At 53.9% G+C, this 23,997-nt stretch overlaps 1 protein-coding gene across 1 annotated transcript in view; it reads left to right on the forward strand.

Moving 5' to 3' along the window:
* The window catches only part of ITPR3 (inositol 1,4,5-trisphosphate receptor type 3), an 85,181-nt gene that overhangs the window by 41,448 nt on the left and 19,736 nt on the right, over window positions 1–23,997 (forward strand). Inside the window, exons 13-39 of the mRNA XM_050953005.1 lie at window positions 151–311; window positions 2,136–2,277; window positions 3,109–3,270; window positions 4,180–4,352; window positions 5,280–5,399; window positions 6,335–6,517; window positions 7,303–7,554; window positions 8,095–8,239; window positions 8,520–8,667; window positions 9,686–9,882; window positions 10,134–10,263; window positions 11,086–11,143; window positions 11,403–11,568; window positions 12,181–12,345; window positions 13,932–14,000; window positions 15,249–15,374; window positions 16,098–16,220; window positions 17,005–17,205; window positions 17,880–18,131; window positions 18,690–18,815; window positions 19,339–19,464; window positions 20,368–20,488; window positions 21,401–21,585; window positions 22,137–22,285; window positions 22,496–22,604; window positions 22,982–23,072; window positions 23,626–23,795. Coding sequence (XP_050808962.1) covers window positions 151–311; window positions 2,136–2,277; window positions 3,109–3,270; window positions 4,180–4,352; window positions 5,280–5,399; window positions 6,335–6,517; window positions 7,303–7,554; window positions 8,095–8,239; window positions 8,520–8,667; window positions 9,686–9,882; window positions 10,134–10,263; window positions 11,086–11,143; window positions 11,403–11,568; window positions 12,181–12,345; window positions 13,932–14,000; window positions 15,249–15,374; window positions 16,098–16,220; window positions 17,005–17,205; window positions 17,880–18,131; window positions 18,690–18,815; window positions 19,339–19,464; window positions 20,368–20,488; window positions 21,401–21,585; window positions 22,137–22,285; window positions 22,496–22,604; window positions 22,982–23,072; window positions 23,626–23,795 — 4,050 coding nt within the window. The remainder of the gene's footprint in view (window positions 1–150; window positions 312–2,135; window positions 2,278–3,108; window positions 3,271–4,179; window positions 4,353–5,279; window positions 5,400–6,334; window positions 6,518–7,302; window positions 7,555–8,094; window positions 8,240–8,519; window positions 8,668–9,685; window positions 9,883–10,133; window positions 10,264–11,085; window positions 11,144–11,402; window positions 11,569–12,180; window positions 12,346–13,931; window positions 14,001–15,248; window positions 15,375–16,097; window positions 16,221–17,004; window positions 17,206–17,879; window positions 18,132–18,689; window positions 18,816–19,338; window positions 19,465–20,367; window positions 20,489–21,400; window positions 21,586–22,136; window positions 22,286–22,495; window positions 22,605–22,981; window positions 23,073–23,625; window positions 23,796–23,997) is intronic.

Genomic DNA, 23,997 nt, shown 5'->3' on the forward strand with positions numbered 1-23,997 from the left:
GGGTGGGAGGGGAGGGGTGTACCCAGAGCCCAGCGTTGTAGTGGATAAAGTGTTGCAAAGGTGTCCATGTATATCTGACCCTGTGGCAGATGCTCTTGCTGGAGCCAAAGTGAGTTGTGGTGAGGGGAGACACTGGGTTCTCTCTTTCAGCTTGGCACCTGCCCCACCAAGGAGGACAAAGAAGCTTTTGCCATTGTTTCTGTGCCAGTGTCAGAAATCCGGGACCTGGATTTTGCCAATGATGCCAGCTCCATGTTGGCCAACGTGGTGGAGAAGATGAACGATGGCTTCATCAGCCAGAACGACCGCAGGTAACAAACCCAGTCGTGCTCCTGACCATTAGCCAAGCAAAGCCAGGCCCACGCTCAACTCAAAGGCACCTCTGTCTGTCTGTAACGTGGTGACTTTTGAACATTGCATCCAGTGAGTCTCAGGGAGCGTCGGAGGCTCCAGTGTGCTGAGCCCTGTGGATTTTGGTGAAACCCAGGAAAGCCTGATTTCCACTCAGATCAGCGTTTGGTCATGTCGCCTCCCAGATGGCTGTGGGAGGGGAGCAGAGTCACTCTGGTGCAGGGATGAGGCAGTGAGCACAGAGTTAGGGGGTAGAGTTAGTGTGCCAGAGATCTTCCGTTGCCTGCAGTACCAAATGAACATTCTGGGGGCCTGACTTTGGTGGAAATTATGCTGCTGGAAGCCTCTTGCCTCTCCAAGCCAGTTAGCTGGGTCCTCCAGGGAGGCTCCCTAGTCTCCATTCCAATTGAGATCACCCCCAGCAAGGCGTCTCAGCCCCCAACACTGGCCAGCCCCCCCAGTCAGGCTTGTCGCCCTCAGCTGATCCTGTCACCCCTACTGTGGCCAGGCCTTTCGCACCCCCACCCCTGTATCATGACCATCACTCAGAATGCAGAAGGGATGTGGTGGGGGGTGGATGAGGGGCCTAGTTGGATATCCAGCCTACAGTAAGCAATGACACATGCAATCCTACTAGCTAGAGTGCAGCCTGCCCTTCAGTGCCGGGTGGCAGCAGGCAGGGTCTGTGGGCTGGGCTGTGTCCCTGTTACTCATGGCATAGCATGGCTCTCGGCCTAGAGCTTCCCTGCTGGTGGCCTGATTCCAAGCCTGCTTCTCCCCAGGGGCGCAGCAAGGAAATCAGATTGTGTCGGGCCTGTGCCAGCCCCTCCTTTGCAACAAGAGAAATAAATTAGGAACTGGGAGATGGCCCTGTGATAGCACGGGGTTAGTTAGTCGCGGTGTTATTTATAGGTGGGTGGGTTCTTGGCATTTCCTAAGCAAAACACAGCAATACGGTGACGCAGACAGATTGAGCCACTTCCCCTTTGCCACCCCTCTGCCAGGAGACAAGCCGAACCCCTTGGACTACGGCGCGCCATAGACTTGGCTGAAGGGCTGTGTTTTGTGGAAGAGAACCAGGGTCCTGACCACTCATGATGATCAAACTCATGACCCTTCACAAGGGGAAGGATATTAGTCCTGCTGTCCAAGCCAAATTCTTTATGTACTTTAGTTTGAATACACGTGAGAACATAAGAACGGCCATACTGGGTCAGACCAATGGTCCATCTAACCCAGTATCCCATCTTCTGACATTGGCCAACACCTGGTGTTTCAGAGGGAATGAACAGAACAGGCCATCATCAAGGGATACATCCCCTGTTGTCCACTCCCAGCCTCTGGCAGTCAGAGGCTAAGGACACCCAGAGCATGGGGTTGCATCCCTGACCATCTTGGCTAATAGCCATTGATGGATCTATCTTCTATGAACTTATCTAATTCTTTTTCTGGTTCTACACAATTATAAGGAGTCTAAACCCTCATGTTCAGGGCATAAATCAAGCTCTAAGAGGTCAGGGAATAACTTCCCCATGGATGTTATGGGGTTTAAATTCTCTCCTGCACAGAGGCCCAATACACATTCTATACACTGTGTAAGTTGCTCAGAACCCAACTTGGGTCTCATTTGTTTTGTATGAACCACTCAACATTTGGGGGTTAGTTTGGAGATTAAGAGCGGTTCTAGGCTGTTCTCTGGTTATTAACCCTCCCATTGCTGAGGGCCCAGGTGGCGTGGATGCACCTGCTGCTGATAATGATGTTGCGGGCTGCCCGCTTTGCAGGTTTGTGATCCAGCTGCTGGAGGACCTAGTGTTTTTCGTCAGTGATGTTCCCAACAACGGGCAGAATGTGTTGGACATCATGGTGACCAAACCCAACCGGGAGAGGCAGAAACTCATGCGGGAGCAGAACATCCTGAAACAGGTGAGCAGGACGGGAGAGGAGGGACACGTAGGGACACGGATTTGGGTTTGAACCAAAGTGATTTAGTCACTGAACCCTCACTGAGCCGTGGGGAAAACGTGCGCTGGGGAACAGGAATTTGGGGACAGGCTGGTCAGAGAGACACTAAAGAATTGCAGACTGTGTGTCTGTTCAGCCAGCTTGTATTCTTCAGGGCATTTTTACATAATTATTGTTAGAAGTTATTCATAGTTGGAGGTGGGGGCATAGCTGGTCAATTGAAAGGTCATTAAAATAAGGTGCTCTTAGAAATTGGCTAGAGGGCAGTCATCCCTGGTGCTGGTGTCATGCAAGCTGTCCTCTTCCATCACGGATGCCAATCAGTCCTGACCTGCAGCTCCCCACGACTATCAGTCTTGTGTCCCACACGCAGCTCTGCTGACACTCATCAAACTTGACCAGCAGCCCCCACTTTTATTCCATCCTTGGGTTCCTTTGGAGCCCAATGCAATGTAGGGTGCTTTTTTGATGTCACAAAATCTCCACGCAGGCTTTAGATGGTCCAACTCATTCTGCTTGTGATCAGAGTCGAGGTCTCTAGAGGGGACCCACTGCATCCTTTGAACTACCGTGGAAGGGGCCTTCTCCAGCCTTGAGTTTGCAGCAGTGGGGGTTTAACCAAGCTCTGCCTGCAGGCACTCCCTTATCTCGCCCCCTAGGTAACGAGCACCGTAGAAATGCCTGTGACTAAATGCAGAGGACTGAGCTGCAGCTCTGAAAGCAGAGAAGGACTCTGCGGACGGCAGCTTGGAATCTGACTCCCTCCGGCTTCCATCTTTTGTGTTCAATTAGATCTTTGGGATCCTAAAAGCTCCATTCAAGGAAAAAGGAGGGGAAGGCCCCCTGGTGCGGCTGGAGGAGCTGTCGGATCAGAAGAACGCTCCCTATCAGTACATGTTCCGCCTCTGCTACCGGGTGCTGCGGCATTCCCAGGAGGACTATCGCAAGAACCAGGTGGGTCCATGTGGCAGGGTGGCCGGGTCGTCCTGGCTGCAGCTCCTGGCCCCATGTAGTACATTGTCATCTGTATTGCGGTAGCACCTTGAGGCCCTAATTGGGGATTGTGGCAGCATTGTGCTAGGTTCTGTACGTCCATATCACAAAAAAGGAGCAAGCCAGGAACCCGCTCTCCAGGAACCCACTCGTATGGGTTGCTGATTTGGCTAGCAAGCTGTGGGCTTTAGGATTCCCGTGCACTCTTGCTGCTCTAGCAGAATCACCCATACGGATAATTCCCTATCTTCCCACTGGAGTCGTCAGCTCCTTGGGCCATGAAGTGACAGAGTTTCCAGGCCCCTGGCCTCCTCACCACATGCCAGCTCTGCTGTTTCCAAGGCAGGCAGGAACCTTGTCCTCTCTCTCTCTGGAGCTTGGATCTTCCTCTTGGCCACCATTTAACACTAACTGTGATGGAGAACCCCTGGGTGGGGATCCTTCTCTCCACAGCTGGCCAGATAGCAAGTAGGGCCTATTGGGTGAAGCCCTTGAAGGAGATAGGTGCCGGAAGCAGAGAGTGCCCTGAGGAAGTGACTCACGGAGGTCTGAGAGGGGGAGGCAGCAGTCGGATCTGGATGGAGCGTGGGACCCGAGCCCACTGCCAGTGCACACCCAACCATAGTCAGCCAGTGGGGAACCTGGATTCCTTCCCCAGAGGCTGATTCTGTGGGCGCTGTGTTTCTGCATTGGTGTCAGAGCACCCCAGTTGGTGTCAGAGCAGCGATTCCAGATGTTGCTCACTCTACTTGTCGCTCATGCTGGGGGTTTTTGGGTCACCATTGGCACCCAGTGCTAGTCCTGGCCCTCCCTGTCCCCTGCCAGCTGCTCTGCCCCTCCCCCAAGCTGATCTGTGCCCCTCCCCTCCAGGAACATATCGCCAAGCAGTTCGGCATGATGCAGTCCCAGATTGGCTACGACATCCTGGCAGAAGACACCATCACAGCCCTCCTGCACAACAACCGCAAGCTGCTGGAGAAACACATCACCAAGACCGAGGTGGAGACCTTTGTCAGCCTGGTGCGCAAGAACCGAGAACCCAGGTGCGTGCTGTGCAATCTGGCCGCAGTCTGTGTGCACTGAGCGATGGACCCCTGAGGTCCGCCAGCCACAACCCTGTACGGAAGTTTGGGGAACCTCTTTTTTTCCTGTTCAATTTCTCCCTCCCCCTGTGCGCTGGTGTTTGAAGACTGTAGTGTCCAACCAGCTGAATGTTGCTCTATTGCAACTGTAAGGTTGCTGGCCAGCAGAGAGGCTGCTTGTGAATGGGGTGGTATGTTTGGTGTATGGATAGTAGGGACTAGTAGTGCCATGGAAAGGGAGTTATGCAGGAAACATGAGGAATCCAGAGACTAGGGTAGTGGAGGGAGTAGCAGGCCTTGCAAAGTGGCCTATGCTAGAAGGGGATGGAGGGATCAGGGAGGCTAGCAGAGCCCTGCGGGGGCAGAACTCCAGAGGTCGGAGGTACTGGGGGGGGTGGAAGCACCTTCCAGGGTGTTTGTGGTGTAAGACGGCAGATCTCTCCTGGGAGGATTGCAGCAGCTGGCAGTGCCCTGCTGGGTGGCTTATGCTGTCAGGAGATGGGACACTGGATGCTGTAGTTCTTGGCGAGGTAAAAGCAGCACTGTGCCGAATGGGAGCAGAGTCGTGAGGCCTGGAGAGGCAGAGACTTGGACAAAGGGCAGGTGCTGAAGGCGAGATTGCACTGAGCCTGCTGCTTACGCAGGAGGACCCTTCCGGGTGTGAATGCCAGAGCAGGGTTTCTCACCAGTGCTCTCCAAGCCTCAAAGACCTATCCCGTGCCTCAAGCCAACAGCTCCATAAGGTCTGCAACCCCGGTCCAGGTTCATGCGAAGACAATAGCTTAGAGAGAGAGGCCAGAGCATCCCCGGGGGGCACCCTTCCCCTTCAAGTCAACCCCCCCCCGCCCCATCTGACAGTGAGCTGTGGCTCTCTTGTGCTCACCCCAGGTTTTTAGATTACCTCTCGGACCTGTGTGTGTCCAACCACATCGCCATCCCCGTCACCCAGGAGCTGATCTGCAAGTGTGTGCTGGACCCTAAGAACAGCGACATCCTGATTAAAACAGAGTGAGTATCCCAGGGGCCGCTGAGCTCTGAGTGCTGGGCCCTTCCCAACCCCTCCATGGGGGACTGTAGCGTGTGTGGAGTGAGGAGAGTCACAGGACCTGCCCCCCATCAATCCATAGGGTGGAATAAGACTTCAGGGCCAGTTACCCCCCTCCCCCCGTTAATCTTCAGGGCCAGCGCCTCAGCTGGTGGAAATTAGCATCGCTCCATTGATTTCAGGGGAGTAGAGAAAGGATGATCTGGTGATGAAGGCCTTGGCCAGGGACTCAGGAGTCTGGGTTCCATTCCTTGGGCACATCATTGACTCTCTCTCTGCCCCAATTCCCCATCTGTCCAGTGAGGAAGGATGGGCCAGTGGCCAGGATACTCACCCAGGCTCAATTCCCTGCTCTACCACTGACACCCTGCTTGACCTCGGGTACCTCACTTAATCTACCGTGTGCCGCAGTTGCCCTTCTGTAGAATGAGGAGAATAGCCCTGCCCAGTCTCACAGCAGGGTTGTGAGGATGAACCCATTAGAGATGGTGAGGCTCTCAGATACTATAGTGATGGGGCCAACATATAGAGGGATGGATCTGGACCATTGTTCCGGGTAGCCTCCTGAAATTGGCACCTAAGACACAGTATAAAATATCGGCTTTCTTCGGCTTGCCCATGCCACAATTCCCTGCATCTGGGCTCAGCATCAGTCTGGGACAGGTGGATTCTCTGGGCTCAGCCTTCTGCTCCCTTGGTTCTGCTCCCTGGTCAGCAGTCTGCCCCGTGTGAGATGGGAGGTAGTGAAGTCAAACAGTCAGAGCACAGGCCCGGGGAGTCTGGAATCCTGACTCCTTGTGTGACTTTGGGCGAGTCCCATTGCCTCACCGTGCCTCGGTTTTCCCATCCATACAATGGGGAGTAAAGACCCCTGTTGAACATGGTGGTGTGCTTGTAGGCTGAGGCCAGTGAAGGAGATGTCCCAGACCCACGAATACCTGAGCATTGAGTACTCAGAGGAGGAGGTCTGGCTGACCTGGAGTGACAAGAACAATGACCGCCATGAGAAAAGCATCCGGCAGCTGGCGCAGGAGGCGCGGGCGGGCAATGCTCATGATGAGAACGTCCTGAGTTACTACAGGTAACACCGTGCGGCTTCCCCAACCCTCCTGGGGATCTGACGGGGACAGCATGAGGATTGGAGTAAATCCACTGCTGGCTGAGCTAGGCTGTTAGAGGGAATTCACCAGGGACTGGAACCCAGCATCAAGGGAACCGATGCTGGGCTGTGTGAGTGCCGTCCCCACCCCCTCCATGTCTCCATATGCTCAGCCACTCCTGGGCCAGCCTAATCCCCCTCCTCGGGCGCTGGGATGAGTCAGGGAGGTGACCATCCTGCCCATCTCCCTGTCTGGCAATGGGGGACAAAGGCCAGCCCTGCTCTGAAGGAGCCCTGCTGAGGGGGTGTGCCCATGGGACACTGGCTGGGTGCAGGTAAAGGGGGAACAGAAGAGGAACATGTTTGTGGCCACCTCCCTCAGCCAGCCACTGTGGGGTGTGTTCTGCTGCTGGAGTCAGTGGGAGTTCAGCGATGGGAGCACAGCTGGGCCTTTGTTTCCGGCCACAGAGCTCGGTCTGTGCTGTTTGAGAGCAGCCTCCTGGCCCAGCTGCCTCTCTTAAACTTTCTTGCTCATCCCGGTAGGCCCTCGCCAGCTACACAAGAGGCACCAGCTGGGCATGAAGCGGGGTCTTGTTCCCTCGGCAGAGGGGAGGGATGATATCTGTTGCTTCCACAAATGATCTAATAAACAGTCCCCTCCCTCTCTTCCTCAATCTCTCCTTCTCCTTTCATCTCTTCCCCATCTCCTTCTCTGTGTCTCTTCCTCCCTGCCCTCCGCGTTTTCACCCCCGGTCGGCCCCAAACAGGTACCAGCTGAAGCTGTTTGCCCGCATGTGCCTGGACCGCCAGTACCTGGCAATCAAAGAGATCTCCAAGCAGCTGGGGGTGGATCTCATCTTCCTCTGCATGGCGGACGAGATGCTGCCCTTTGACCTCCGGGCCTCCTTCTGCCACCTCATGCTGCACGTGCATGTGGACCGGGACCCCCAGGAGCTGGTGATGCCTGTGAAGTTTGCGCGGCTGTGGACGGAGATCCCCACCGCCATCACCATCAAAGAGTGAGGCAAACGGGTGCTTCTCACTGGGAAGAGGGTGGCATGGAGGATTCCAGACCATATTGCCCTAGAGATCCCTGGCTCAGATCCAACTTGTGTCATTACTGATCGAATGGCCATTCTGAAGGCAGGCGGGGTGGGGGCACATGTGGAATGGGTCTGGCAGGTCCTAGCCAGGCCTTCTCGGGGCAAAGCCCCCCCCCTCGTCCTTAAAAAACCCACCAGTATAACTGGCGCTGATCAGCCCTCAAGGCCAGTGACTCAATGAGCTTTGTAGACTGAGCTTTCCTCTCTCTCTTTCAAACCCAGGGTTACTGGGACAGTCACCACTGCTGCTGCCCGGCCAGGGTTTTGTGGGGAGAGGATGCTGCCCTCCGGGCCTGTCCATCTGATGCACAGAACTGCATCTGGCACAATGTACTGCCCTTCTGGAGAGCGAGGCAGGGGCTCTTCCTCCTTGGGAGAGGCACTTGAGGGGCTGGGGCATTGAGGGAGACTTGGTCCATCTTCTGCTGGCTCACTGCACCTCTCCTCCCTTCGCAGCTACGACTCCAACCTGAATGACTCCCGGGACGACAAGAAGAACAAGTTTGCCAGCACCATGGAGTTCGTGGAGGATTATCTCAACAATGTGGTGAGCGAGGCGGTGCCGTTCGCCAACGAGGAGAAGAACAAGCTCACCTTTGAGGTGAGAAACCTGGGCTGGCCCTGCTGGGGAAGGGGCATTCGACAGAGCTTTGAAGCAACCCCGAGTGGGGGCATTTTAGCACAGCATGGGCCTTATTCCCTCGAAGAGGCAAGGAGGCCACATCTCACTGCTGTACAGGGGCCCTGCGAAAATTTGGCAGCCAGTTTCTAGTCACACCGTGGGTGACCATCTTGGAACTGCCAATTCTTAGTGCAAACTGGGCCGCCATCTTGGAATGGCCAATTGCCACTGCAGACAAGTCTTTCTGTCCTTCCTGCAGGTGGTCAGTCTCGCCCACAACCTCATCTACTTTGGCTTCTACAGCTTCAGTGAGCTGCTGCGCCTGACGCGGACTCTGCTGGGTATCATAGACTGTGTCCAGAATCCTCAGCTCATGATGCAGACCATGTACAATGAGGATATGGCGGGTAAGGCTCCAGGGCTGGCCTGTAAGCATGTGCTTCTCTTAACTATCTCAGTTCATTGATGACTTCAACTGAAACTGGTGGGCCTGACTATCTCTGGAAGTGCTCCCATCCGGGAGAGAGGGGTCAGCTACCCTGGAGCTTCTTGTCTCTGCGCTCACAGCTGGGAGCAGCGGGGAAGTCGCATGGAGCTTCTTGCCTCCAAAGGATAGATGCGCACTTGGAGCTGCCGTGCTCCCAGTGGGGAGCCGGGACTGTGGTGGGCAGTACGGCTCCCAGCGGGCAGTGGGGAGCCCAGCGGCAGCCAAAGCTGGGAGCCTGGGTGGCAGCCTGGCTTGGAGCAGAGACCCGCTGGGGAGCGGGAAGCTGGCTTTCTTGTCAATGTCATGGCAGTGAAATTGACAAGCATGACAACCAACAAGGTTGACCTAACTTCATCGACATAAGCCCTAGGCCTCTCGTGGAGATGGAGTTATGATGTTGGTGTAGTAGGGCACGTACGTTGGTGGGAGCAAGGCTGTAGGGTAGATGCTGACATCAAGCCTTATGTCGACCTAACTCTGTAGTATAGACCAAGCCTGAGAGACAGGGTTTAGCAAGAGCTTGACCCCTCTCAGGTTGTCGGGGAGGAGCTTGGAATTTGGCCAACAATAGTAAGAAAGAAATGCAAGGACATGCCAGATGAATAATCAGCCTCCCTATTTATCCTCCAATAAAATTAAAGCAGCAAAGAATCCTGTGGCACCTTATAGACTAACAGATGTTTTGGAGCATGAGCTTTCGTGGGTGAATACCCACTTCCTCAGATGCATGTAATGGAAATATCCAGGGGCAGGTATATATATGTGTGCTAGCAAGCAAGCTAGAAATTTAAAATTAAAGCAGTTTCCAAGTTGGTGGAAGTTTGGGTGGGCTCTTATGCCAGCCCCAAGATGGACTTAAAAACCCAGCTCTAGCCTCCTCAGTGTATTAAAGCTGGCCTCACACATTAGCCTCCTGCCAACCGCGGGTGCTTCCCTAGGGAAGAACGTGCGGAAGTCCATCCAGGGTGTTGGCCAGATGATGTCCACCATGGTCCTGAGCCGGAAGCAGTCCATCTTCAGTGGCCCAAGCCTCAGCACCGTGGCGGCCTCTGAGCCCACGGACCGGGAGAGGACCATAGAGAACGAAAACATCGTTGTGATGGAGACCAAGCTGAAGATCTTGGAGATCTTGAAGGTGGGCGCCCACGGAGGTGGAAAAGCTGGTGCATGAAGCTCAGAGGGAGGGAACAAATGAAATAAGGAAGCTGCAGGTTCCCGTGGACTTCTGCCATGGACTGGTGCCGCTGGCCTCTGGTTAATGCAGGGCTGTGGTAGTCAGAGGGGAAGATGGGGAGCGGGGGCTGGGAAGCTGCAGCAGTGTGAAGAGGGCAGTTTCCATGGTGGGGGATTCACTTCTACACTCCTTCTGCCCATACTGTTCCCCAGTTCATCCTGAACGTGCGGCTGGACTACAGGATCTCCTACCTGCTCTCTGTCTTCAAGAAGGAGTTCATAGAAGTCTACCCCATGCAGGACAGCAGTGCCGACGGGACAGCTCCAGCCTTCGACTCCACAAGTAACTGTCTTTCCATCTCTTTTGCTCTCTACCAGCAGTGCCAGTCTCTAGTGCAGATTAGATTTAAAGGGCCACATATGACATGTTAAATACAAGGTCATTATTGGGAACACCCTGAATAGCACTATATGGCTCTGATAAACTCTCTTAGCAGATGGAGAGGGATACGTGCTGCACTGAACACACTGGGTTGGAACTATTGATTGTTTGGTGCCAAGGCCCAGTAGCGGTTTGGGAGGCTTTTGCTTGGAGGAATTGGAGGTTGAAGGAAGTTAGGGGCACAGACACTTTCACTCTGGTGTTTCTAAGATGTGGTACCTAATATCAGCTCAATAATAAAAGTCTGCATCCTCCTTCCCTGGCTTCTTTCCTTTTGCTGATTTTCTCCCCACTCCCCTTCTGTTGTTGTAAGCTGTTCCCTGTAAGCCCAAGGGTAAAGGTAGTGACCCCTCCCTCCCCGCTTCCCATATACTCCATCCTCCCAATGAAATAGCAGCAGGACGCATGTGCATGTAGCAGTGGCCAGTGGCTCACCGTAGAACTACCAAGGAAGGTGATTAAAGGCAGGGGAGGTAAAGAATCTGTGGATACCGTGGTGCATGCTCAGGTACCATGCTGATGAACAGCCTTGTGACGACCCAGAGATAGCCCAGTCCATTCGGAGTTCAGCAGGGCAGGAAACCCCTTTCCCCTCCCTGGATTGGGAGTTGGGATTGTTTCCCTAGGAGTTTCTGCCTCGCCTGGATTCGTTGTCACCTTCCATTGGTACAGGGAGGGTGTCGAACTCCCTGCTGATGTTCCCTTTGCTTTCTCTCCTTTCAGATGCAGCGATGAACCTGGAGAGGATAGGCGAGCTGGCAGAGGCCATGTTTGGGGTCGGGTAAGTGCCTCAGTCCCTTCTTTCCAGTGGAAAATTAATCTGTCCTTTGCTATTCGCTGTAGATAAGTCCTGCTCTCCTATGAAGAGTTGGATTGCTGGAGGCTGAAAGCCATAGGGAGCAGAGAATGTGGGTGGCCTGGGGCTACCATAAAGGCTACCAGGAACCCTTATCAGCCATAAGGAGCGCAGGGCCAGCACAAAGCCTGAGGGAGTCCTTATTGATCGTTACTCACAACATGGTCTTTCCCCTTGGCTTCAGGAAGTCGAGCAGCATGTTAGAGGTGGATGATGAAGGAGGGAGGATGTTTCTCCGTGTGCTGATCCACCTGACAATGCACAACTATCCCCCACTTGTCTCCGGCTCCCTCCAGCTCCTCTTCAAACACTTTAGCCAGCGGCAGGAGGTGCTGCACACCTTTAAACAGGTAACACTGCTGGGGAGCAGCCCAGATGTCCCAGATCCTCTCACAAGTCCTGGCCCGCACCTGGGGTGCAGTTGGCTGAGGGGGTTGCAAATAGGTTACACTAGGTGTGAGTCTAAATCCAGCCAGGCTGGCAGTGAGCAAAGATAGAGTCCATCTGAATGTGGTGTGAAATGAGCAGGTGAGGTCAGTCCAGCTGCTAGCTGGTGCATGTCCACGGTGTTTGGCACCAAGAAAAGGTGCCTGGTGGAATGCCCAGATCTGTGCCAGCTAAGGAAGTCCCATTGGTGTGGTTCCTTCCTTAAACTGCTCTAGTAGGGAGGCTGCAGATCCTTGCCATGCCCTGCAGGAATCAAGTCTGTGGTCTTGAGATCCTCATCTGTGGGAGGCGGATGCTCAGGGTTGGGTAACAGAATCACTCCCAGGCCTGATAGTGCCATAAAAGTAGCTTCTAATCAGCTGTTTTAGCCACAGCCATCCCTGTGCCTTCTGGACTGAAGGGGGAGAAGCAGAGAGCTGAGTGAGGAGAAGGCAGATGGACACCCATGCTTGGTTTTTCATTGCACACCGGTTCCTCAGTGAGCTGGAGGGGCTGAGGTTCTCTTCGCGTTGCAGGTCCAGCTCTTGATCTCGGCTCAGGATGTTGAGAACTACAAGGTGATAAAGTCTGAGCTTGACAAGCTGCGCATGATGGTGGAGAAATCTGAACTCTGGGTGGACAAGAAGGGTAGCCCCAAGGAGGAGGACACAGGGGAAGGGCCCAAGAAGGAGAAGAAAGAGGTAAGAACCTGAGCAGCGCTCCAGATTGCAGGGGAGGGGCTGGATACAGACACCTCTGTGTCTTTGGTTCAAATCCAGCTCAGGCCAGTGACTGAAGGATATTGCGTCTCAGTGGCCTCTGGGTTCAGCCCCCTGTATTAGGCATGCCAGAGACGGTGTTAGTGAGGAATTCAGTGCAGTAAGGCAGCTGCTGCTGGGGAAACTGGCAGGTGTGGAACCTTGTCAGAGATTTGCTGAAAGTGCAAGTACCCCGTAGCAACTGGATCACTCTTGTCCACGTGCTTGATGACACCCTCAAAGAATTCTAATAGACTGGTGAGGGATGATTTCCCTTTACAGAAGCTGAATTGACTCCTCCCCAACATATTGTGTTCATCTCTGGGTCTGTTCTTTACTGTAGTTTCAATCAATTTGCCTGGTACTGAAGTTAGGCTTATTGGCCTGTAATTGCCAGGTTTGCCTCTGGAGCCTTTTATAAAAATTAGCGTGACATTGCTCTTAATTTATCGATTTGTTCCAATACCTCTTCTATAGATACCTCAGTCTGGGACAGTTCCTCAGGTTTGTTACCTAAGAAGAATGGTTTAGATGTGGGAATCTCCTCCACATCCTCTTCAGTGAATTCAGATGCAAAAAATTAATTTAGTTCTCCACAACAGCATTGTCTTCCTTGAGTGCTCCTTTAGCACTTTGATCATCCAGGGGCCCCATTGTCTGGCAGGCTTCGTGCTTCTGATGTATTTAAACATTTTCTTGCTGGTAACTTTTGTGTCTGTTGCGATTTCCTCTTCAAATGTGTTTTTTTTGGCTTGCTAAATTATATTTTTACAATTGACACGCCAGCTCCTTTCTTTATTCCTCAGTAGGATTTGATTTCCAATTTTTAAAGAATATCTTTTTGCCCCAACTGCCTCTTTTACTCTGTTGTTTAGCCAGGGTGGCATTTTGTTTTTGGTCCTCTTACTGTTTTTTTAATTTGAGGTATACATTTAGTTTGCGCCTCTGTTATGGTGTTTTTAAATAGTTTCCATGCAGCTTGCAGGCATTTCACTCCTGTGGCTCTTCTCTGTAATTTCCACTTAACTAGCTGCTTCTTTTTAGTGTACTTCCCCTTTTTGAAGTTAAATGCTACTGTGATGGGGTTCTTTGGTATTTTACCCCTTACAAGAATGTTACATTTAATTACATTCTGGTCGCTATTATTACCAAGCAGTTCAGCGATATTTGCTTCTTGGTCCAGATCCCGTGCTCCACTTGGGACTAAATCGAGAATTGCCTCTCCCCTTGTGGGTTCCAGGACTAGCTGCTCCAAGAAGCCGTCATTAATGGTGACTAGAAATTCTATCCCATCCTGAAGTGCCATTAGGGTGACCAGATGTCCCAATTTTATAGGGACAATCCTGATTTTTGGGTCTTTTTCTTATATAGGTTCTTATTACCCCCCACCCCCTGATTTTTCACACTTGCTGTCTGGTCACCCTAGGTGCCCTATACTCAGTCCACATGGGATAGCTGAAATCCCCCTTTATTATTGGGGTGTCTCTTTTTGTACTGAGAGACGTTCCTCTCTTTCCTTCCCTTTGTAGCACACTGCAGATGAGGAGGTCAGTACCCCTGAAGAGAAGAGCAGCGAGAATTACAAGATAGTCAAAGGGGTAAGTAACAGCTAATATTGTCTCTGGTAACATGACATAGCACCAGCCAGCTGTGCAGTGGGACTGCCTGAGCTAGCCAGGTCAGCAGGGAATGTTGGACTGGAGTTATCTTCATGGTGTTACATACAGCATCTTGCACCATGGATAAGGGACTTGTGAGAAGTTAGGGGTGGAGCTGGCAGCTTGCGTGCAAAGACCTGCGAGACTTGGGCTTACACTTAAAAGCTTAGTGCAAGGGGAGCCCTATGAAGTCATCAACCCTGTGCAATAAAAGTAAAAGGCAGGACTTGTTCTAGGAGAGAGAGGTGAGGATTTGTGAATGACACACAGGACTGTTACTCTACATTAGGAAGAACACAAGGATTTATGAATAAGACCCAGGGCTCACACTCTGCACTAGGAAGGACGCAGGGATTTGTGAATCAGACACCAGACTCAAGTTGCTGGACGTGAGGGTTTCTCAGTTGATTGAGGCCCTGTGCTCATTTTTGCTATTCTGCTTGGTGAGTTGTGCTATGGAATTGACTCTCCCTTGCGTAGTTGGACACAAAGGGGCCTATTCTCCCCTCTGTCTCACCCATGCATCCCAATGACTTTAAGTGCGTAAGCCTGGAAGAGACTTGACCCAACATTTTGCAGGGCTTCCAGGACAATCCCAGCTGACGTTCTGCAGCCAGGGTCGTAATTGCTGGTGGAGTGACATCCTAATCTTTTCCTGCTTGAAGGGTCATGAATGCGAGACGGGGCCTGGCTGTGCAGCCTGCCAGCTGGGGCTGCAGATGTTGGTGCAGGGGGAAAAGCGAGATCTCAGCTGCCCATACCTAATGCAACACCTTCCATTTGGCAACCTGGAGGATCACGGGCTGGATTCTCAGGGACGCCGATGTAAATGCAGCATGATGCCACTATGCTCAGAGAAGCTGAGCCCAGCGTACTCAGTCAGCCAAGGCTGGCCTCCCTCTTGTGAAAGCTGGGCTCAGAGGAGGTGACAGGAGAAGAAATGTGCCTTTGATCTCTTGGGGGATGGAATGTATCTGCAAGTAGCCTGAGGCAGCGTGTTCCCAGACAGGCTGTCACTCTGATAGCTTGACTAGAGAGCACCCAGGGTCCTAACCCTAGAATTCAGGGCTAGGATGGGCCTGTTCACGCATGCTGGCCTCACTGGGGCCAGCGTAGGGCTGCGTCCTACCGTGTGTGTTCTAACGCTCATTCTTCTTTTTTGCTTTGGGGGCGGGGTTCCCTCTCCAGATCCTGGAGCGGCTCAATAAAATGTGCGGGGTGGGTGAGCAGGTGCGCAAGAAGCAGCAACGCCTGATGAAGAACATGGATGCCCACAAAGTGATGCTGGATCTGCTCCAGATCCCCTACGAGAAGGTGGGAGAGTGGGAAGCAGGGCGGGGATGGGATGGGATGGATGGGAGTCAAAGGCAGCAGCCCCAGTGCACATTCAAGCCGCTGGAATATCTCAGGGTGGGGGTCAGTTGCTCGGTCTATGCTGCTTTGGATTTGCCAGTGATTTCCTACATACTGGATGCCCGGAGGCAGCATGTCTAGTAGCTAGAGCAGTAAACTGGCTGCTGGGACTCCAGGGTTCTCTTCTCAGTTTGACCACTGACTCACTGCACGACCCTGGGGAAGTCACTTCATCTCCCCAGGCCTCAGTGCCCTTCTCTGTAAAATGGGACACAAAACTCTTACCCACTCTTGCAAAGTGTGTTGTGGGGAAAGGTCTGTATACGGGAATCACAGATTATTGAATCGTAGGACTGGCAGGGACCTCGAGAGGTCTTCTAAGTGTAATACAGGGTCCTATGGCGTAACATCAGCTCTACCAGACAGGAATGGACCGAGGAGCCATCTACAGCACCGTGCCTCAGAACAGGTCCAATACACCTGTCTGCACAATAGTGCAGAAACCTTCTTGGTGCCGTCAAACCCGATTGATTTGTTCTTTGATATGTCATAATATAACCCTAGGAAATACCATCTTGGGAGGGGTGTCCTTGTGCTTCTCGTGGCTTAGGATGTCTCCTGGGTAGAATTCCTCAGGCTCCTCCCCCAACAACTCATGTTGTTCTGTGTTCCCCCTTTGCTCAGGGTGATGCAAAGATGCTGGAGATTCTGAAATACACCCACCAGTTCCTACAGAAGTTCTGCGCTGGGAACCAAGGAAACCAGGCCCTTCTGCACAAACATCTCAACTTGTTCCTTACCCCTGGGGTAAGAAAGGAGGGGGCTCCCCTGGGAGAGCTCAACATGGGGCCAGAGGAGTGGGCTGGGGGATAGATGGAGATTCATAGACAGTAGAGATGGAAGAGACCAATTCTGGTAGGTCATCTAGGCCACCCTGGTCCCTCTACCCCGCTGGCCAGTCCAGGATAGTTCACGAACATGTCCCGTGATAGTGCTTGCTCTCTAGAAGGGTGGCCTTGCGATAAAGGCACTAGACTGGAGCTTAGAAACCTGGGTTCAATTCGTGGCTCAGCCCCTCACTTGCTGTATGAACTTGGGCAAGTCACTTCACCGCCCCGTGTCTGAGTTTCCTCATCTGTGAAATGGGGTTGGGGATGCATCCCTGCCTAATGGGTTTTGTGAGGCTAAGTCACTAATGTCTGGGAGGCTCAGATGCTAGGAAAGCTGATGGAAAAGCCAACAAATAAATGTGGAGATTGCTAGAGGGTGGCAAAGCACCCCCTCCCGCCTCCCCTCAACAGAACAGGGGATGAGGAAAGTTCTAACCAACCCTGCAGGATTCTTGGGGGAGTTTCTTGGGCTAAGGGCTGTGACGGCCCAGCGGGTGGGTAGGGGGGTAGAGGTCCAGGAGAGGGGAGGGGTGGTGTTTGGAGAGCGTGGACAAAGGAGGGAGAGACACACAGAAAGGAGGAGACATACCTGCAAGAAGGAGAGAAAATGGGGGGGCAGGGGAAGCTGGGAGTGTACCTGGGCTTTTGGGGGCTCTGCATGGCCCCACAGCCTCACGCAGGTGCTGCTCGCTCTCCGTCAGCTCCTGGAGGCCGAGACAATGCAACACATCTTCCTGAACAACTACCAGCTGTGCTCAGAGATTAACGAGACGGTGCTGCAGCACTTTGTCCACTGCTTGGCCACACACGGCCGCCACGTGCAGTACCTCGACTTCCTGCACAGCATCATCAAGGCGGAGGGCAAGTATGTCAAGAAGTGCCAGGACATGATCATGACGGAGGTGAGAGCCCCCTCCCCTTGGTGTGGAAGAGGGGGAGGGTTGAGGTGTATAGACAGACCAGTCAGAGAAGCAGGGCTGTCTTGAGGAGCAGGGTGGTGGCTCAGCAGATGCCTGTGCTGATCCCAGGGCCCCAGCTGATTGCTAGGGGGCACTGTGCTCTTGAAAGCACCATCCTTTGGCAGAGAAGTAGAAAGTGGGACAAGAACCCTTATTATTTCACCCCAGCCTGAACCGATGCTGTTCTTACCCTTAGAAGGCTCTGTCTGCACTACATCTGAAACCATGGTAACACCCACACTCACAGTTGTTGCTTGCACCATTTCCATCATTGCGGGGGCAGGGTCACGCAGTTGAATTTTTACCTTTGAAAAATCAGGCCTAACATGTCTCATGTTGGGCTCCCAAAGTCAGTGGCAGTCTTTAAGAATATTTGCCTTAACACCTAGTCTGTTTTTAAACTGCTTGCCTTAGTAATATCCTGCAGCAGGGAGTTCCAAAGGTTGAGATTTTCTGTTCTGTGTTGGAAAATGCCCTATTTCCACTGTAAATGTACTGTCCTTTAATCCCTCAGTGGCCCCTTTGTGGCTGTGTTTGTGGGGGAATCTGGCTGTTGCCTTGCAAGGCTTTTCCATCCCCTCTGCCACAGATCCATGACCTTTGCTCCTTCCCCACAGCTCACCAATGCTGGGGACGATGTGGTGGTCTTCTACAATGACAAGGCGTCACTGGCCACCATGCTGGAGATGATGACAGCGGCCCGGGAAGGGGTGGAGGAGAACAGCCCCCTCATGTACCACATCTCCTTGGTGGATCTGCTGGCTGCCTGCGCTGAGGGCAAGAACGTCTACACAGAGATCAAGTGCACGTCCCTGCTGCCGCTGGAGGACATTGTGCGGGTGGTGACACACGAGGACTGCATCACCGAGGTACTGGGGGCTGGGGGGAGTGGCACTGCCACTCATAGAACCGGGAAGATGGGCAGGGGAAACTCATAGCTATGAGTGCATTGGAGAGAGAAGGGGCTGGTGGCGAGAGACAAGAGGAGGTGGAAGCAGGGGACTGAGGCCTCCTAATGGTGGTATGAGGAAGGGGGAGGAATCCTGTGCTAGTGGAGGGGGGAAAGCAAGAGAACAAAAGGAGGAAGCTAGAAACACACACACAAGGAGAGAGGACGAGGCAGGCTGCGGAAGGGGGTCTGACTTGTGGTTTGTCCCACCTCTTGGCTGGTGGAAAGCAGGATTTGTGCTGGGGAGTTCAGAGCTCCTGCCACCTAGGTCGTGTGGGTATTCGGCTGCAGTGCTTTGAGCTGAAGCCCTCTTGTGCCCCTCCGTCCCTCGGGGGGCAGTCATCGTTCGAAGGGCAGGGGGCAGCAGAGAGGCTGTTTGTACCACTGGGGGCTGTGTTTGCCTTGCTGCCCTCCAAGGCCTTGTATAGGGACTGAATTCCCCCCTCTCCCCCCGTCCCGTTCCACTCTGCCCCTGCAGGTGAAGATGGCCTACGTGAACTTCGTCAACCACTGCTACGTGGACACCGAGGTGGAAATGAAGGAGATCTACACCAGCAACCACATCTGGACTCTCTTTGAGAACTTCACCCTCGACATGGCCACAGTGAGGGACGGGGCCTGGAGTGGATCCTGGGACGGGGAATGGGGTGGAGACTCCTACTGACAGTTCTCCCTTGGGAGGGTGGACACCAGGAGATGAAAGTCGCTGGATGCTCCACTAGCTTTCTCAGCAACCTAGAAGCAGCGGTGCAGGCTGGGTCCCATGGTGAGAGGAGCCGTCCAAGGAGCTGGAGATAGCTAGAGCCCAGCGTGCTGTAGTACTGGGAGCAGGATGGGCATGTCTGGGACAGTGCTCCATGGCACCCGTGTTCTGCGTAACGAGCTGCTTCATGCCGTACTGTCCCTGCTGTGCCATCAGGATTGGGGGGCTGACACATCCACTCTGCAGCAGTACAGAGCCTTCTCCAGGGTACAGCTGGCTCCTGGAAGCCCAGGGAGCAGGTGCTGGGTAGGGAGTGCCCCTCAGGATGCCCTCTGCCGCGTGGGTCCCCCCAGCTCTGCTGGGTGTGTGCATGTCGGTGTTGCACTTGTACCAGTGTGTGCTCCCAGTGTCTCCTTCCCTGCAGATGTGTAAGAAGCGAGAGAAGCGTCTGACGGACCCCGCCCTGGAGAAGTACGTGCTCACCGTGGTGCTGGACACCATCAATGCCTTCTTCAGCTCTCCCTTCTCGGAGAACAGCACTTCCTTGCAGGTAACTAGGGGCCTTTCCAGAATCGAGCACAACAATAGGTTGAGGGCCCGGCCGAGAGAAGTGCCATCTGTAACCTGGAAGTTGCAGATGGCTCAAGAGTCAATGACCCTCAGCATCAGCCCAAGGATCTCGCCTCTTCTGTTGCCATCAGGGATGGATGTCTCTGGATCATAGAGCCAAACCCGCCCCAGCCTACAGTGGCCGAGTGTGGCAGGGGTCTGGTCAGATCCTCCTCCTAGAGTGTCAGGAGCACTGATGTGGGGAGGAGCCCCACACTGAAGTGGGCTGGGAGACCCAGAAACCAGATCAGAAACCTGCTGATGGGTTTCCTTCCCTACCTGAGACACAGGCCTGGTGTGCAGAGAAGCTCAGGAAACTTACAAACAAGCCGAGGGAGGGCAAAGGGGGCAGAGGCTGGTGGGGCTGGTGGAATTTGTGGGATGGCAGCAGAGCTTGGGGTGGTATTGAGGGGCAGAGCTCAGTTGGGCCGAAGGGGTCTCACAGAGGGCAGACCCCTGACTGGGTTGTGTTGATGGCTAAGGTCCCACCCATACTAAGATTTCTAGGGGAGTGAACTGAAACCTGGTCAAACTCAGCAACTGGTGTGGTCCCTCAAACTCAAAGCAGAGCTCAGGGAGATCCCAGTGTGAACTGAAAGAGGAGGCAGGCTGCGTAAGGGCCCTGGGAACCAAAACAGCCTTGCTCCGAGGCTGGACTTGGCCAGGAGGTTAACCATGAATCCTACCAAGATAGAGGGAGAAGTGTCATCGGTTAGCACCCTCGCTGACCGGCCAGCCACTCTCCCTCTAGCAGGGGCCTGTAAGAAGCACCAGCAGCAGTGATGGGTCTGATAAGAGCACACACCATGGCCCCAGATAAGGACCTGCCTCCCGTCTCTTGCAGACCCACCAGACTATTGTCGTGCAGCTCCTCCAGTCCACCATGAGGCTCCTGGAGTGCCCCTGGCTACAGCAGCACCACAAGACTTCGGTGGAGGCCTGTATCCGTACCCTGGCCATGGTTGGTAAGGTGCTAAGGGGACCGTGCGGCGATCGCTCAGTGCTCGGGACAGGGGGGTTCAGTGGTTTAGTTCAGTGGTTTCAGGGGTTGATGTGATGGAAGTAGGGTGTATACCAGGGTAAGGCAGTGTTGGAAGGCAACTCCATTGATCTGGAGACTCCATCCCGCTCTGACTGTGCATGTACCAGGCAGCTGGCCAAGCAGGAGCTGGGCGAGATCTGGCAGGTGCTTCCTGGGCCTGAGGCTGCATGTCTAATAACAAGCCTCTAAAAACACAGAGGTGTGGCTTGGAGAACACCCTCTAAAAGTTGGCTTCTCATCTAAGTCTCTTGGGCCCATTTAACATGGGCTGGGAACCTAAGGAGACCAGGATGTCTCAGGAGATTCCTGGTATTTCCAGCTGTTGATGGGGTCTGAAATAAAGCTGGAACTTATGCCAGTTTCCCTTAAGTCTTTGACCCTCATCCTGTCAGCTGCTGTCTAACTCTTGAGGAGGGCTATAAATGCTGATGGGTCACAGAGGCGAGAGGCTGGTTTAGTGGCAAAGGTGCTGGGCTGGGATGTGGGGAGCTGGGAATTGAACGTGATTTTTGGACATGTTATTTAATCTCTCTGTGCCTAAGGAGGGCAATGCTATTTCCCTTCCTTCTCAGGGGGATAGGGGAATAAATGTATTCGAGTTTGGGGGTCATATGGATGCAGGATGTGGGCTGAGCACTGAACTGACCTGGGGAAGCAACAGCACAGGTTACTTTGCTCCTGGTTAGGGTAATGACCAACCTAATAGCACTGGGCGTGCCAGGCACTCGGCCTGCGGAGCAGCCCAAGCCAGTGCATGTCTGGATCCACCGCACAGCGGGTGGTGTGGCGCAGAGCTCCACCCTCCGTGCTCCAGCTGAGCCTGTTCTGCTTTCAGCCAAGAGCCGCTCCATCGCGCTGCCCATGGACCTCGATGCCCACGTCAGCTCACTGCTGAACAGCAGCTCCACCAGCGCCTTGCAGCGGAGCGCTTCCAGCTACAAGACAGCCACGCGGACCTTCCCCCGCGGCTTGGCCACGCCCAACCAGTGGGACTACAAAAACATCATTGAGAAGCTGCAGGTGTGGGCTGGGGGGAGCCCTTTCCTGGGGGCGGTGGGGGGGTCCTGACTCCCTGTGAAATCACTTGGGGGTGGGGCACTAATGGTACTGGGGACTCCCGATAGATTCGAACAGCAGTAGTGCCTCCTGCCCACGCCCCTAAGCTGCAGGGACCTCCCTCTGGGTCAGCCTGCCCAGCCTATTTGATTCTGGTCCTGTCGGCTGAGACTGCCACCAGCTCTTTCACGCAGGCCACGCCTGCACCCAGGCACAGTGCAGTCCCTGTCCTCTCCTGACTGCCCCTCACTTCCAAAGGGCCAGAGAAGATGCAGACCCTGTGGCTTTGCCCCCCGTGTGCCGTCTTGCAGAGGAGCCTGCATGCAGCAGCCTCCAAAAGGAGGAGGCAGTCGGTTTACCCTCTCCAGATTTAGGGCCTGATCCATCCAGGAGTTCCCGCAAGCCGGTGCAGCTCTGTCCCATTCCCATCACAGGCCAGTGCCTCGTGGGCCCAGTCTGGCCTAGCAGGTGCACACGAGGACTGGGCTCAACCCTGACGGTGTCGTGCTTTGTAGGACATCATCAATGCCCTGGAGGAACGGTTCAAACCTCTGGTGGAAGCTGAAGTGTCTGTCCTGGTGGATGTTCTGCACCGCCCAGAGCTGCTCTTTATGGAGGGGACCGATGCCTACCAGCGCTGCGAGAGCGGGGGCTTCCTGTCCAAGTAAGGGGGTGGGGTGGAGTGGGGGTAGCCTCGCAGCCGCCTCTAATCCCAGCATCCAGCTGGAAAGGCTTGGTCCCTCCTCTGTTGTCCCCCGTGTGTGGCAGTGGGATGTGTGTGAACCCACAGGAAGAAGGAGGAGAAGGTGGAGGCAGAGGATGGGATGGCTCAGGGTGCAGAAGGAACTGATGGGTTCTTGCTGTGTTTGGCCAGGCTGGTCCAGCACACTAAGGACCTGATGGAGAGCGAGGAGAAGCTGTGCATCCGAGTCCTGAGGACGCTACAGCAGATGCTCATGAAGAGGAACAAATATGGGGACAGGGTGAGTACTGCGGTCAGGATACCCACAATAACCCCGCAGCCTGGTGCCTCTTTTCTCCACCAGCCAGCTCCTGTTTGCCTTTCCGTACAATTGTCAGACTTGCTTCCCCTCTCCCTGGCCTCGGGGTCAATCGGGAGTGACTCCACATTACCGTCGGTGGAGTCTCATCTCTGGATCTTGCAGACACTCCGCTTTCACCCACGCCTCAGCCTTTCACGCGGCACATGCAGGACCTTATGCAGCTGGTGGGGCGGGTTGGGAGATTTGTCCCTACCCGGGAGCTTTAGCTCGCTGCCCCTAAGGCAGGTGATTGGTATGTGAGCGATCAGGCATCTGCCACCTCAGTGCAGACTCACTGTGTTTATTTTTCACGCCAGGGCAACACGCTGAGAAAAATGCTCGTGAGTAACTACCTGCAGAACAAGAAGTCGAGCTCCAAAGGGGAGATCGTTGAAACGACTGGGGGTGGTGAGCAACTTGATGTCCTTTGTCTCCCCTCCGTGCCAGTTTCCTTCCTTGTGTCTTCTGAGGCTCGGCCTCGGGCTTCTGCATTTCAAATCCTTAGGATAGGGAACCACATCATTGCCTGGTGTGAGTCAGCCTCGTTTCCCTCAGGTCAGCCCTGAGCAGAAGCAGGGTTTTGCCTGCAATTCTATACACAGGGAAATAGACACGGGTCCTCTGGAAGTGGACTTTTCAGTCCCGTCCGTCCGTTGATCCATTCTAGGGAGTCGTAGGACCCTGTGGCCGTAGTACAAAAGGGCTTTGCAAATGTTAATGACTCATAACTCGCCTCTGTGAGTTAGGGCAGTAGCACTATCCCCATTTTACAAATGGGGAAACTGAGGCACCAAGCGACTGAGGGGACTTTTCCAGGGTCTCACAGGGAATCTGTGGCAGCTCAGTGCCTTGACCCCAAGTCCACCCTCTGTTCCTTAGCTTGGCTGTAGAATTCATCGCTGTGCCTGCCCAATGTTGCCACTCACTCCTGTTCTTACCTCTCATGTTCTTCCGTGCGTAGGCCAAGACCAGGACTGGTCAGTCATTGCTGCCATCCAGTGCCGGCTGGACAGAGAAGGGGCCACCAAGCTGGTGTCGGACCTTATCATGAACACCAAAAATGAGAAGATTTTCCAGGAGAGCATCCTCTTAGCCATCCGGCTGCTGGATGGAGGCAACACAGAGATACAGGTCTGGGGATAGTCCTGCATTCCCAGTGTGTGCACCAGCCCTGGGGAGAGCGGACACGGAGGACTTAGGAGAGAGGGTTCGGTTTGTGTGAATGCAAACCTTTGTCTAAAACTCTCACTGCAGTGAATGCTGCATTTGAGAGTTTGAAAAAAGCGACTCTGTAGGATATTCGCCCATCCCTGCATTTAGTGGTTCCGGCCAA

Source organism: Gopherus flavomarginatus, chromosome 5 (assembly GCF_025201925.1).
Source record: "Gopherus flavomarginatus isolate rGopFla2 chromosome 5, rGopFla2.mat.asm, whole genome shotgun sequence".
In the NCBI taxonomy this organism is placed as follows: domain Eukaryota; kingdom Metazoa; phylum Chordata; order Testudines; family Testudinidae; genus Gopherus; species Gopherus flavomarginatus.